At 46.8% G+C, this 15,085-nt stretch overlaps 1 protein-coding gene across 1 annotated transcript; it reads right to left on the bottom strand.

Moving 5' to 3' along the window:
* On the bottom strand, window positions 1-15,025 carry MTF1 (metal regulatory transcription factor 1). The gene is made up of 11 exons (XM_058819744.1): window positions 14,976-15,025; window positions 14,265-14,721; window positions 9,707-9,945; window positions 7,968-8,099; window positions 7,384-7,457; window positions 6,745-6,878; window positions 6,272-6,349; window positions 5,526-5,628; window positions 4,431-4,990; window positions 3,565-3,631; window positions 1-3,462 (listed from the first exon to the last, which is right to left on the bottom strand). The coding sequence occupies exons 2-11, from the start codon at window positions 14,676-14,678 to the stop codon at window positions 3,068-3,070; spliced, it is 2,196 nt and encodes a 731-aa protein (XP_058675727.1). The 5' UTR covers window positions 14,679-14,721; window positions 14,976-15,025; the 3' UTR covers window positions 1-3,067.
* Window positions 15,026-15,085: the final 60 nt, after the last annotated feature.

Genomic DNA, 15,085 nt, shown 5'->3' with positions numbered 1-15,085 from the left:
TTCTGCTCTCTGACTGATAATCAAAGGGGTTCATGCAGACTTTACAGAGGCAGGCATGCTGTTCCCAGAGACTCCAGCACATTAAACCCTTTTCTGGGAACCCAGGGCAGAAATTCCCCCTTTGATTAACCATGAATAGTGAATATGCTAAATGCTGGGGCAGCAAGGAGAGGACAGGAGAATCTCTGGCCTTGCAGAATCTCAGGGCTTTGCTGCAGCTGCCCTTGGATCGCCTTCCATCCCAGCATGGCACAGACTGCCCTGGAGCACAGTCTGATCTCACATAGAACTGGGGATGATGCAAATGTGAAAACACCTCAGACACACGCAGCACAAACACTCTGGAAAGCAGAGGGACAACAAACAACAAAAGCACACACACCTGTAAAACACAGTGGATGCACGGCCTGTGTGCTCACAGCATCACTCGCTCCTGCCTCAGTACAAGCTCTAACCAGTTCCACCTGAATTGCAGCCTGCCTGATGCATGGATAAGAGGGAAATGGCAAACCCAATGCACCAAAGAATCAGCAGGATATAGTGCTTTTCCTGGAACACAACAAAAACAAAACCCCAGCAGCTGTGAAGAGAAACAGCAGAGATTGATTGACCCTGGGCACTGGTGCCCATCACTGCAGCTTCACATTGAGCTTCCCAGTTCAGAGACTTTGGTAGTTTCTTCTACTCATTTCAGCCACAAAAGAGTTTCTGAAGATGCTCTCTGGTCCAACCAGAAGAGGGTTTTAGGCTGACTAATTCCTAAGTAGCAAAAGTAAAAAAGCCTCCCTGAAGGCTGTGAAGGCTCACAAGGGGTTGCTAAATTGCCCAGCTGTCACAGTGCAGGCCACACCTGGGACCCATCAGAGGTAACCCCACAACTCCTGCATCAGGCACACACCCACACCCACCCTCACACACCACAGCTGCACTTGGCCAAAGGAAATGCCTGAGGCCACGGTGAGAGGCACCAGAGGGAGCCCCAGGCAGTGCTCAGTGCCCTCTCAGGCTGAGCTCTGGGCAGAGCAGCTGGCAGAGCCTCCTCTGTGAGGACAGTCCCAACCAAGCAGCCTTGGGACGTTCTATGTGCTCAAATCAGTTCTTGCTGCCATGCAGCTCAACTGCAGCACATAACAAAGCTGGAGGAGAAAAGCAAAGGAGCCACCACAAGGATTGCCATGACAGGAACAAAACAAGAAATGCTTTGTTAACCTGTTGTGTGGATGCCAAACCTTGTTGCTGCACACACACACACACAGAGGAAACATCACCAGCATGGGTGATGCCCTTGAGTTCATCCCTGCCAGCCCTGAGCTCTGTGCCCTGGCATGCCCCAGGCATGGAATGTTCCTGGCACACTGGACACTCACAGGACACAGCTCTTTCCCCTCTGCACCTCACCAGCAGCTGTGCAGGAGGGAAATGCCAGCTCCCTTCAGCCCTTTCACCCTGCCTGGGCAGTGCATTCTCAGGGAACAGCACAAGAGTGGCTGATGCCAGTCCCATGCTGGCCAGGCTACACTGAGCATGTCACAGGAGGATCAAACACCAGGGTTCTCCCTCCCCAGAGGTACAGAGAGCAGCTCTGATCAAACACAAAGAGTGAAAGATCTCTATCCACTATCTGTATTCCTAAATTGAGTGCAGGGACAATCCCTGCTAATTGGCTTACAGTCATTATCTTTGTATCTCACTAATGACAACACTGTAAACTGAATAAAGACTATTTAATATTCTTTTCCTTTAACACAAGAAAACTGACAGCCAAAGCCAGAAAGATGGATAAAAACTATAAAATTACATATTTTAAAATAATGCAGCATAAATAAACCATTTAGAATGAGACTGCATTTATTGCAACATTACAGGCTTTTTGGTGGAAGGGGGGGTTTGGATTTGATTTACCCTGAGTAGGTTAGAATATAGACTCTCAGTTTGATATGAAAAACTATTCTGTTGAGTAACATCTTTTAGTCAAGAAATAGCCCCGTGCACAAAAAGCTGGCATTGCAGCAGGCTGGAGGCAGAGTCAGGCAGAAATTATATAGCTCACTGGAAAAAAAAAGAAGCATGTATGGACAACTGAAGGACAGACTCACTGAATTCCAACTCAATTTATGTTGAATCTTTCTCAAAATTTTCTTAAGGGTTGTTCTTCACAAAAGATGAGAGTAACCAGCAAAGGCACCGTGCTCCTGATTCAACAGTCCCAGGGTTAGGATGATGACTTGGTGCTGAACAGAGCCTAAGAAACCAAAAGAGCAGCAGGCACCAACCTGACCACACCTGGCACTCACTGCACCCTTTGGAGAGGCCAAGAAAAGACTCTGGAGCCAGAGCCAGCAGTGGCTCCAACTGTGCTTCCATGTTGTGACACAGTGTCTGCAACACACTCGAGTCCTAGTGGAATTAAATGAACAGATCTATTCTGAATAAACTCCCCCAAAGCTCCTGGAGGCTCCAGTAAGAGCAGCAGTACTCAGCAAAACCAGGCACCAGCTCCCCACCAGGTATGTGACCATCACATTCCAATCACACTGCAGATAAATCCTCTCCCCAGCTGTGGCACTTCCTCCCCCACAGCCTCCTTTCCTGGGCTCCCCTTAGTGCATGGTTAGTAGAGACATGAGAGACAGGAGAAGATTAGAGACCCAAGAACTTGTAACAAAGACCCACTTGCTGCCAGTACCTTAATCCCAAACATAAGTGATGTGCAATTGGAGACAAAGTAACCCCCCATTTCCTTTTAAAAATCTTTTTGCACACGAGTAACCTTAACTTCTGTGTTCACATATGACAAGCAAAAGTGACAGACAGTGCAGCCAAAACAGTTCATATATAACTTAGCTATTTCTTTTTTTTTTTTTTTTTTTTCATTTTTTACCTTTTCTTTTTTTTAGATAGAATCTCAAAGGTGGATGTACCTGGGACGTGACTAAGATGACATCCGTGAAGCAGAAATAAGCCACAAAACTTCCAAAGAGGAAGGAATAAGAATGGATCCTTCAGTTTCTGCTTCTAAAGGAGAAGGGTTTTACCCTCCAGGTGCAAAGGAAAATCTGGAACATCTTCACTTAGAGAAGTTGCTATTCAAACCAATTTCTTCCTCACCCTGCAGTAGTGCTTCAATTGGAATTATATTAGATGGGGTTTCAGGGCTTTGGAGGGACAGGAAGTCCGATACATCCATGGCACTTAATGTTTCAGTCTGGGAGTCTGAAGGGTTAACTATCTGACTGCTCTGCCCACAAGAAGCAGGAGCAGAGGAGGAAGGAAAGGTCTGAGGCTGCAGCTGGGAAGCTGGCTGCTCCAAAGCTTTTGAATCAGGTGAGGAACATTCCTTCTTCACGGTGGAGGTGGCTTTGTCCTTGGCAGAGTCTCGGCAGGCACACTGGCACTGGCAGGCCTCCTCCTGCTTGATAATGATAACAGGAACGCTGAGACCAATCTGCTGAACAGGGTTTCCTGAAGGTGAAACAAAGAAAAAACACAATGGAACCACATCATTTCACAGCAGGGAGAGAGAAATCAGCTTTGTTCAATCAATTAGTTCAGTGTCATGCTTACCTGTGTTACCAGCTACTGGTAATGCAGTGGTAAAAAACACCTTTTCTACTACTTTTGGAACTTGTGGCTTTAAAGAAAAAAAACGAACAAGAAAAAAGTGTGAATTGACTCAAATTAAATTTCTCTAAACAGCTATATACATATTCCAGAGACACACAGGAAAACTGAGCTCAAACTAATTTTTTGGTGGTCCTAAAGATTTGGCATAACATCCCCTGCATTATTTGCTGGCAAACTCAGCTTGTGGATTTTGACAATTCAATGACTGAATTCTTAAACACTGCAGTGAAGGCTCAGAAGCCTTCACAGTGCTTCCCACTGCTTCCCATGTGCTCCCACTGCTGTACCTGCAACCACTCACTCATGTCCACCTACAGCTGAGAGCCTAAAGTGGCACCAATATTGTCAAAGAGAAAACTCCTGAAGTTTCAGCTATCCAGATTTACTAGAAAACTACAAACATTCTCTTTTCAGAAAAACTCATTTCATTATCAGTCAAAATTAGGCAGGGACAGAGATTGCAAAATGCCTAAACACAACCTTTACAGAGTTTTTTGTGCTTCTTTGCATTAAAAGCAATACACTAAGGTCCATGTGTATCCCTGTCCTGGATAAACACACTGACACCTGCTGGCAGAAGGAAAGAAGAAAAAAAAGGAAAGAGAGGAAAGAAGAAAAAAAAGATCTTTCTGCACCCTGGGTTTCTCTGTGCTCCAATTATTTCCCTATTCCAGGGGCTGCATTGGTGATGTGTATACACATTAATGACAAACATTACACCATATGCATCCTGAGGTTTATCTTACAGGTTTGACCCCCTCCCCTTTCAAAAGCAAAGGCTCCAAAGCCCTGCTGGATGTACTGACCATTTGTTCTTGGCTTTGTGGGGAACCAGTGGCACCATTTAAGATCCATTGTAAGTTCTGCTCTCCCATGACAATGCTGGGCTGCAGAATGGCGGTGCTTGGAGAAGGAGTAATGGTTATAGTGGGGTTACTGGTCAGAACAGGGTTTGCACCAACAGGCACAGTCTGAACTACAGCTGGCAGGGGCTCAGTGCCACTGGGGGCTGTGGGGGCAGGAGCCCCAGCAACCACTGAGAGTCCCTGAACGATGGGCTGTGGTGGAGGCTGGCTGTGCTGCAGGAAGTCTTGGTGACTGGCTGCAAACGGTGTGCTGTGAGGAACAGGCACTTCTGGGGATTGTAAAACAGTAGCAGGATTCCCAAACGCAGCTGGCTGTGAGCTGGGGGCGATGGACGAGGGAGCAGCAGGGTTTGCCGAGCCTTGCAGCGCCGCCTGGGCCGCCTCGGGGAGGCCGAGCTGCAGCACCAGGGGGAGGGACAAGGAGGCCGCGTCTGCTGCTGGGGGCGGGACCGCAGCCACCGAGTCGGCGTCGCCGTTAAACCCTTCGATCAACGGAGCTGCTGGAAGAGAAACAGAAAAAATATAAATGCATCTGTTCTCACCAAGTCTGAATGAACTGATTTTTTAGTGAACTCATCAGCTAGCTGATGTTTTTTTGCCAAGTAAAGCATTAGCACGTTGCTAACTTCAGAGTAGTGCTCAAAAACAACCCTAGCAGTGAAATCTTAAAGTAGCTGCAAATTCAGGAAGTTGGTAACACTGGGCTCTACACTGAGCCTGATCAGGCTCATCAGCTCTCTCTGATAAGCCTTTTATCAGTTGTGCAGCAACTTCAAGAAAACAGGATGATGCTTGAGAGCTCCAGTGCCAGTACTGCAGGACAGTGTTCTGCATCACCTCCCCATCACTGAGTGTCCCACAGTCTGTGCACACCATTCATCCCAACATCCTGAATTTCAACCCTGAAGTTAAAGTTATTTTTCCTTCTCAGAGTTATGTTGGGCATTAAGCTTCAGTCTGAAATGCTGAATTCAGTACATGCATGCAGAGCTGGCAAAAAGTTCTCTTTGACAGCAGTGCAGATACAACTGGTACCTGTCTGCTGAGAGTCATCCTGATTTGCAGTGTGGTCTGGGCTCTGAAACATAGACTCAAAGATGCTTGCTGGTGAGATTGTGCTGAGGTCCTGTCCATGTGTCTGACAAACAAAAACAAAGAGGAAAACATCACACAATGTTGTATCTCAGGTCTCCACAAACCCCAGTGAAGCATTGCATGCATTTGAGAAACAGAAACTCCTCCAATGAACCAGCAACCCTCAGCAATGGCAACACCTATTATTTACATGCTGTAAATTTACACCTAGTTTTTACTACCTGTAATCAAATTTACCAACATAATCAGCAACCCCTACAAAAATAAGTAACTTCTTCGAAAGTAAAATATATTCCTCTGCATCCACTCTTTGTTTAACCCTTATTTCTTGCAGTACCCCATCAGAAACAGACATTAATTGGCTGCTTGCAGAACCTTTTCTGGAGCAAAAAAAAAAGCTCCATTTTATATCCTGGACTATGCAATTCTAGCCATCCACAGGAGCAGAATGCACACAGGAGCTGCACCCTGCTCCCACAGCACAAAAAATAACACATTCTCCTCAGCATCTCAATTTCCTCTATGTAAAATCCAAGCTCAGTCAAGACTTATCAAGAAGCAAGAACACTGTTATGGTAAAATCAGATGCAGAGCTTTCTATAGCAAGTTGAAATAAGCCCAGCACATTTTGGAGGACAAAAATCAAAACTCAGGGAGGATGAGGCAATTCCAGGACAATAACTCACTGGATTAGAGTTCTCCCGCAATTCTGAATCTGTTGATATGAGGCTTAAATCACTCAGACACAGTGAGTGACTTGTATCCTGTGAAGAAAGAAAAACAAACTAAATTATATACTAAAAGAATAATGTCAGAAATGTTTTAAATCACTTTTGAGAGTCTGTGCTTTGCTTATATGGGACCCAGGTCTCAGTTCTAAAATCAAAGAATAAGATTTTTAAGCAAAGGATATTTAGCAGTTATCAAAGATTCTTAACATCTCAAAGTACTTCCAAAAAGCCATATAACCCAGAATTTTAAATCAGCATAGGAACAAATCAACTTTCAGAAAATAAAAAAATTATATCTTCCCAGTTGGTATTTGAAAACCCCAGTCTTAAATGTTACACCTTAAGAACAAGGTGCAGACCAAATGATTTCTTCCCCAAGGTATAGTTTATATCCAAAGACAGAAACATGAAGCAGAAGTGCTACTAACCTCAGACACATTGTTATTGGGAAGTGCATTATAGGTTTGTCCCTTCTCATGACCTTTCATGTGACTCTTGAGACTGTACTGGGTGCTGAAAGTCTTCTCACAACCATTGCTGGGACAGAAGAAGGGTTTCTCCCCTAGAGGCAGCACAGAACACATTTAACAGACTTTAAAACATCCTACACACTTTTAAAGCACCTTTCAGAGCAGTATTTCATACAAACAAGATGTTTAATGTCCCTTCACACATTCAGCATTCCTGGGAGTCCTGCAGGTGAGTGCTTTCCATCTCACCATGGGAACTGACACACAACACAATATTTAATTGTTATGCATCATTACTGGTACCTTTGTGAAAACATGTTCATTGAATTCAAGACCTGTCAAGCATAAATATAACTGGAAAATTTGGATTGGCCTGGTGCAGGAGTTTGCACTTGGCCTTTTTTAACTCATGAGGTTCACATGGGCACACTCCTCCAGCCTGCAAAGGTCTCTCTGGATGCCATCCCCCTCCCTCACATGTCACCTGAGCCAATCAACTCAGTGTCACTCTCAACTATAAATTCATATTAGGATTCTGAGAGTTAATATAAACTTAATAAGCTTAATTAAAGAAAATGAAAACCCCATAGAACTTACCAGTATGTGTTCTAACATGTGTTTTGAGGTGGTGGCTTGCAGCAAAAGCCTTCCCACAGCCATCATGCTCACACCTGAATGAGGCATCACAGGAGAGTCAGCATCAGCCCCTTCAATGCATTAGCTACAACCTTAAAACATGCTTTGCAACAGTCCCAGACTCTAAAAAGCAGGCCCAAAGCTAAGCTCTGTTAGAAGCAGCTATCTCCCAGCAGCTGCTGTGCATGCTGCACATATCATAGCAGCGCTCTGAGTAGGACTTTAAAATCCAAGCACAAAGGCAGCATTTGGGGTGTCTCCTCCATGGAATATACATGGAATACATCCCAGCAGAGAGCAGCAATGTGTTTTAAAAGATGCTCACCATGGCACAGGTTTATGTTTAAAAAACTACTTCAACCATTCTTGCCTTTTAATACAATCACTGCACCCACTGCTAAAGCAAACTGGGAGCCCTTGAGGCTCCAATGCCAGCCAGGCACCTTCACTTATTTCTCAGGAGATCACCACTCCATTCAGAGCAGTACCAGCTGCTTTTTGGCACAGGTGCCTCATTACCTGAGCCACAGCAGCCAGGAACTCACCGAAATGGCTTTTCTCCTGTGTGTGTTCTGATGTGCTTCCTCAGGTCACTGTGCGTTGTGAAGTATTTGCTGCAGCCTTCTGATTCACAGTTAAATGTTTTCCCTGTGTGAAGCCTTTGATGTGCTTTCAACCTAAAAAACATGTCAGAAAAATCCATCTTAGGACTGGTAGGATAAGACAGACTTGGCCTGAGGCAAGCAGGGCATTCGTTCAGATGTGCAGGACAGGATCAAAGACAGAATATTCTGACAGGAGGTAGTGAGCCCATGGCAGTGACTGCTATCAGTTCAAAAGTCCTCCAACAAGGTTGAGACACCCTTGTGTTCATCCACCACCTTTAATGCTGCTGGAATATAAAGAAGACACCACAGTTCTGTCATTCTACCTTTTGGACAGCACTGCCACACTTGAGGGGTTTATATGAGGTGTTTATTTGTACCTGTATGTGGAAGAGGCAAAACAATTGTATTCAAACATAAACACAAAGCAGATGGAACCTGCAGAACAGCAACAGCCACACCCAGAAGAAAATTCACCAGAGCCTTCTCACCTGGAGTGCTGAACACCAGCTCACATGCACAGTGTGATAAACACCAAACTCACCTGTACAGTGCTGAACAGCAGCTCACCTGCACAATGTAGAACACCCTCTCACCTGTACAGTGTGTTAAACACCCTCTCACCTGTACAGTGCTGAACAGCAGCTCACCTGCACAATGCTGGAATACTTTCTCACCTGTACAGTGTGATAAAAACCACCTCACATGTACAGTGTTGAACACCTGCACAGCGCTGAACAGCAGCTCATCTGCACAGTACTGGAACACTTTTTCACCTGTACAGTGTGATAAACACCCTCTCACCTGTACAGTGCTGAACAGCAGCTCACTGTAAAGTGTGATAAACACCCTCTCACCTGTAGTGTGATAAAAAACCCCTCACCTGTACAGTGTTGGAACACCTTCTCACCTGTAGTGCTGAACACCCCCTGACCTGCACAGCACTGAACACCCCCTCACCTGTACAATGTTGAACATCCTCTCACTGCACAGTGTGCTGAACACCCTCTCACCTGTACAGTGTTGAACACCCCCTCACCTGTACAATGTGTTGAACACCCTCTCACCTGTACAGTGTGATAAACACCCCCTCACCTGTACAGTGTGCTGAACACCCCCTCATCTGTACAGTGCTGAACACCCCCTCACCCGTACAGTGTGTTAAACACCCCCTCACCCGTACAGTGTGCTGAACACCCCCTCATCTGTACAGTGTGTTAAACACCCCCTCACCTGTACAGGGTGTTAAACACCCCCTCACCTGTACAATGTGTTGAACACCCTCTCACCTGTACAATGTGTTGAACACCCTCTCACCTGTACAATGTGTTGAACACCCTCTCACCTGTACAGTGCTGAACACCCCCTCACCTGTACAGTGTGTTAAACACCCCCTCACCTGTACAGTGTGTTGAACACCCCCTCACCTGTACAATGTGATAAACACCCCCTCACCTGTACAATGTGTTAAACACCCCCTCACCTGTACAGTGTGCTGAACACCCCCTCACCTGTACAGTGTGCTGAACACCCCCTCACCTGTACAGTGTGTTGAACACCCCCTCACCTGTACAGTGTGTTGAACACCCCCTCACCTGTACAGTGTGTTGAACACCCCCTCACCTGTACAGTGTGTTGAACACCCCCTCACCTGTACAGTGTGTTAAACACCCCCTCACCTGTACAGGGTGTTGAACGCCTTCTCACAGCCCTGCACGTCACACTCGAAGGGTTTCTCCTTGGTGTGCACCCTGACGTGGATTTTGAGGCTGTAGGAGGTGAGGAAGGCCTTGCCACAGCCCTCCTGGTTGCACACAAAGGTGTACTCCCCCCGGTGCGTCTTCTGGTGCGTGCGCAGGTTGCCAGCGGTGCTGTAGGTGCGGGGACAGCCCTCAAAGGTGCACTGGTAGCGCTTCACCTGCAGGACAAAATGATGCATCATCAATCATTTTTAATAAATTCTGGAATCCACACATGGATGGAGTCCTTTGATGTAGTCAGACAACAGATTTTGACCCCAAAGCCCCCTCAAAAAACTTATTGCCGCTTAATTCTCTGACAAGAACATTTCTGCTGTGCTCTGTGAGGAAGGAGTGGCACAGGGGGAAGCAGCTGGGCTTGCAGAACAGGAATCCAGCAGAAGGGAAAAAGGAAAAACATAATCCAAAATTTTTCTAGCCAAAAATCTGATAAAACAGTTGGAAAGAACAGAGGAGCCGTCAAACCTGCCCACTACCCACATGTGTAGCACCTGCATTTTAGTCCAGTGCTTCCTGCAGAGCTACTCATTGGTGGAGCAGGGAGACAAAGGAAAATGCACTGTGACAATGCTCCAAACCCACTGCCCTGTGTGCTGAATTCACATCAACACTTTGTGCAAAACAGTTTTCCCATCTCCCATGGTCTAACCACCAGTCGATTCATTGCTTCACTCTATCCCAAATTCAGTGAGCCTTGTTCTTCCTTCTGTGGCTACTGAAACAGGCAGTGCCTGAAGTGTTATGGATCACACCAGGTCACAGGGACACCCACATACAGCTGTCACAGATTTCTCAGTAAGCCACTGAGATCCCCAAGACAGCTTCTCAAGGAACTCCATTTGGTACAGGCACAAGAGATCATTTGTGCAAGTGGTGACACCTCAGGAAATCTCATCCTCTCTTGTGAAGCACAAGAAATACAACCCTGAATAAGGTTATCCTCCACCATTAATTACCAGACTGATGGCTTTCATTTGACTGTTAAAGTTCAGAAACCTCAACACCTCATAGTGATTGAGGAGCCCAAGAGAGGACTTGGCAAGTCACACCAGCTATAAATCAAGCTCTAGACAGTTCTCCATAACAAAACAGAAATAGCTTCTTGGTCACTTCCAACCTGTTTTGTAGAGGACAAAACTGCCAGCAGGACTCCTTTAGGAAAATTCTGTAAAGCTGAGTGATCTTTTGTCTATCTCAATCCATGTCTCTTATTGCTCCCACAACAAGTTGGTATTTACCTTCACCTTGACTCAGTAAAATTTTCCCATTTGGAAAATGCTAAACCCTCCTGTGAGAAACACAGGGCACAGAAATACCATAATGTGCTGGGTTTGGCTGGGATAGAGCTCATTTTCCTCACCTGTATAGAGCATGTTTTGGATTTGTGCTCAGCACAGGGCTGATAATACAGAGATGGATTTTTTTAGTGTTTCTCATTCTGCCCCACCAGAATGGGAGTGGGGAGAGGACACAGCCAGGACAGCTGACCCTGAGTGACCAGGGATACCCCAGATCATGTCATGCTCAGGATAGAAAGCTGGGTAAGGAGGAGGAAGGGGAAACAATTTGTGGTCCCCATCTCTGTTAGGTGTGTGTGTCAGGCTGAGCTCCTGCCTGCCAGGGGAAACAAGGAATTCATCCTTCACATTTTCAACTGCTCACTCAGCATTCTCAGAAAAGGGAACAGTAATTTCACCCTAAGCAATCTGCCCTTAATTTACAGTTCAAATCAAACAGTAATTTCACTCTAAGTAATCTGCCCTTAATTTACAGTTTGAATCAGGCAGAAATCCTTGGGCATTTATTACCACTAAACACCCAAGAACTGCAGCATGGTTACAGGGCAGTTAGGAAGCCTGGCTGTGCTGAGGCAGCCACAACATGAGAGCACAGAGCAGCAACACACCAGCACAGAAAACACATTTTATTGCATGAGGAGGGTGCAACATCCTCCCCCAGGATCACCAGATCCAGCACAATTTGTGTATCAGTGCTGAAATAAATGTTCCTTGTTAATTAACACTGGAAATTAACACTTTAACAACATTTCCCATGGTACACAAGGGATCTGACACAGGCAGAACTACCTGAAAATCAAGGGAGGGTTCTGTTAAGCTTTCCAGGTGTTTACATTGAGGTTTAGAAGAAAAAGGACAGTATTAATTACAGATTAAGCTGGTTGGTTCCCAGCTGTCACTGCCCATGTGTAAGGGAAGGTGGCAGTATCAGTTTAAAGGCCAAATCTTTATTTCACAAATTCTTCCAAGCAGCAACATCACCCTCACATTCTGAGCAAAACAAACCTTTCTGTGGAGCTCCAGAGCATTTAATTCTCTTTTCACATCAACACATCAACACTGCACACTGTTCATACACACAGAACCACCAGAGATGACCTGAAAGCCTCACAGGGACAGCAGCAGGAGCTCCAGGCTGCCAGGGCACAACAGAAAAAACAAAGCAGCAGAGGCCAAGCCCTGGGCAGGCAGCACAGGGCCCAGGGACTCTGAGGCTGTGGCTTCTGGCCAGGGACAGTGAGGTGCTGCTGGCAGAGACATGATCCAGCATTCACCTCAGAAAACTCAGTTGTGCAATAGGCAACAGGGCTGGAGAAAGCAGAGCCTCACACCCTGGTTCAAAGTCTACAGTAACTGCTCTGTTTGCCTTTAACTCTTCCTGAGCTTTCCACGTTCCCCACAAATGGCTACATTTTCAGTGAACAAGTAACTGGGTTTGAAATAAGAAACTGTAATCATGTTTGTTCTTACCAACACAATTACAGTGAGAGATGTATAACAGAATTTAAAAAGACAAAGGTACTAAAGTGCAAAATCCCTTTTTAGCTTCATAAATGTCGAAGGCTGATCTGAAAATCTAAGACTTTAAAACAATTATTTCAAGTGTTAAAACTGTTGCAGACATTTTGCAATACCAAAGAACAGAGCTGTTCATTTTCAGAGATGACTCAGATATTTGGGACCTTTAGAGCTTTCCTTTCCTCACCTCCAGACAACTTATCAGACCTTTGAAACAGCAGCCAAAAAAGCCTTTCACACGTGCTCAGGGCCACTGCTTTCACATGGTGGTATCACTGGGAAATCATTATGGTATCTGCTTTGGGAAATTAATTCCAGAAATGGAAAATAAATTCATATAAAGCATTTCACTAGGAAATTCCACACCTAACAAGCCTTCCCTAAAGAGTAAAGGTGAAAAAATGCAGTCAGTAACTGACAGCAGGAGACTCAAACAGGCTCACTGAACACACCTCAGCCCAGAAGGGGACTGAGACTCCCCAGCTGCAGATCTGAACCCCCCCAGCCCCATTTCCCAGCTCTCAGCTCTGTGCTGAGTGTCACTGTGCCACCTGCACTCATCACCCCTCACACAACTCAGGCAGGCCAAAAAAAGGAGCACTAAGCCATCCCTGAGCTGGTGTCACAGCCAAATTCCATTTGCTCTTGCACCCAAAAAGAAGAGTCCCAGGACGAGCCCTCCTCACTGTCCATCCATAGAGAATTCATTAGGGAAAGAGAATTAAGAGTAAACTCAAAAAGAAGAGTCCCAGGACAATCCCCACTGTGCATCCAGATAGAATTCATTAGGGAAACAGAATTAAGAGCAAACTCAAAAGAAAACAGTCCCAGGACAAGCCCTCCTCACTGCCCATTCAAATAATTCAGTTTCCCTACTGAATTCTAAGAACAAACTCAAAAAGAAGAGTCCCAGGACAATCCCCACTGTGCCTCCAGACAGAATTCATTAGAGAAACAGAATTAAGAGCAAATTCAAAAAGAAGAGTCCCAGGACAATCCACACTGTGCATCCATAGAGAATTCATTAGGGAAATAGAAAAACAAAATTAAGAGCAAACTCCATTTTAACCAAGCAGACTGGCCTGAACTTTCAAAACACATCAGCTTAAAGCCTCCTTCTTCTTCTTCTCACAGCATCCCTGTGACACAATAAAACTACAAATAATTTAAAATTTGGCATCTCACACGTGGTACTCCAGCTCCCAGCAATGGCCTGGCCCCTAACTGTGACCTGATTGTGAGAATGTGGCCAAGCCCAGAGGAACAGCTCAGGCTGTTTCAGCTGCCTCTGAACTCACAAAACAACGACCAGAGCAGAAGAAAACCTGGAGATCACTAAAATGTCACACACCACCGACACAAAGGTGTGCCAGTGCCACACCCTCCTGCCATCCAGTGCCACCAAGTGCCTTCTGGCAGGTTCCTGGGGCAGCAGCTGGTGTCAGAGGGAACAGGGATGGCCCTGGCAGCTCTGCTGGGACACACACACTGCAAAGCTGGGGATGACAACCAAAGCAGATTTACACAAAACCTCTCAAAAACGAGCAAAACCACTTCTCCTCTCCTGAAAAAACAGCAAAACTGTTGCACCTCTAATGAAAAACAGCCCATTTCAAAGCCTTTAAGGTGCACAAAGCCCAGAGTCACATGCAGGTACTCACTTCCTTCCTCTTGGTTTCTGGGCACTCAGACTGCAAAGTGAGAGTTGCTCCTTCGATGTTCCTCGGCATGGGAGTTGAACCAGGATTTATTGTCAGGTGAATCTGATCTGGAGAAATAATGTGTTGCACGTAACCCTGTGACATCCCTTCATGATCTGCTATTAAATGAAATCCTTCTTCGTGACCCTCGGGTAAAAAAGGCAAGTGGTCACCGCACTGTCCTTCATCCTCCTCATCCTCCAGCACGCTGTGGTCCTGCTCGATGAGCACGGTTGTCCTGTCATACACCGTCCCGGACGAGGAGGACACCAGCCCGTTTTTGTCAGCGAACCTCATCATATTTTCATCCTGGGCTAAATCGTCTTCCTCCCCTTCATAGTAGACGGCGTTGCCCTCGGGGCTGTTCTCGCCCATGGCTCCGCGCCTCTCACCGCGAGCTCCGCCCGCAACGGCTCATCTACAACACAACCATGGGCGGAGAGCGGGTCAGGCGGCTCTGCCGGCCCGGCCCGAGCCCCGTTCCGCCCTCACGCACAGCCCCAGCGCGGCCGGTGGCGGCGGGGCCGGGCCGGGCCGAGCGCGGCGCTCCCGCCCCGAGCGCGGCGCTCCCTCACGCGGCGCACTGCCGGTGCCTGTGCAAACCGCAGCGCTGCGCTGGGCTCAGCCCGTCCCCGCTCCGTTCCCCCGTCCCGCTCCCTCCCGGCCGCTCACCGGGTGCCGGCGGCGGCTCCTTCCCCGCCCCAGCGGCACCATGATCGCCGCGACCCCGCTTCCGCTTCCGGCCCCGCCGCACGCCGGGAGCGCCGCGCCCGCCGCGGGGG

Source organism: Ammospiza caudacuta, chromosome 25 (genome assembly GCF_027887145.1).
Source record: "Ammospiza caudacuta isolate bAmmCau1 chromosome 25, bAmmCau1.pri, whole genome shotgun sequence".
In the NCBI taxonomy this organism is placed as follows: Eukaryota; Metazoa; Chordata; class Aves; order Passeriformes; family Passerellidae; genus Ammospiza; species Ammospiza caudacuta.
The sequence above is the reverse complement of the archived record's forward strand: the minus strand, read 5'-3'. Positions and strand labels throughout refer to the sequence as shown.

What these genes read in the sequence shown, in the direction of transcription:
- MTF1 (XM_058819744.1), bottom strand. Translation starts at nt 14,678, where the DNA reads ATGGGCGAGAACAGCCCCGAGGGCAACGCCGTCTACTATGAAGGGGAG. An exon ending in ACATGTTAGAACACATACTG is followed by an intron (nt 6,879 to 7,383) that starts GTAAGTTCTATG and finishes TGCTGCCTCTAG; the next exon opens with GGGAGAAACCCTTCTTCTGT. An exon ending in ACCAGTAGCTGGTAACACAG is followed by an intron (nt 3,463 to 3,564) that starts GTAAGCATGACA and finishes TTTCACCTTCAG; the next exon opens with GAAACCCTGTTCAGCAGATT.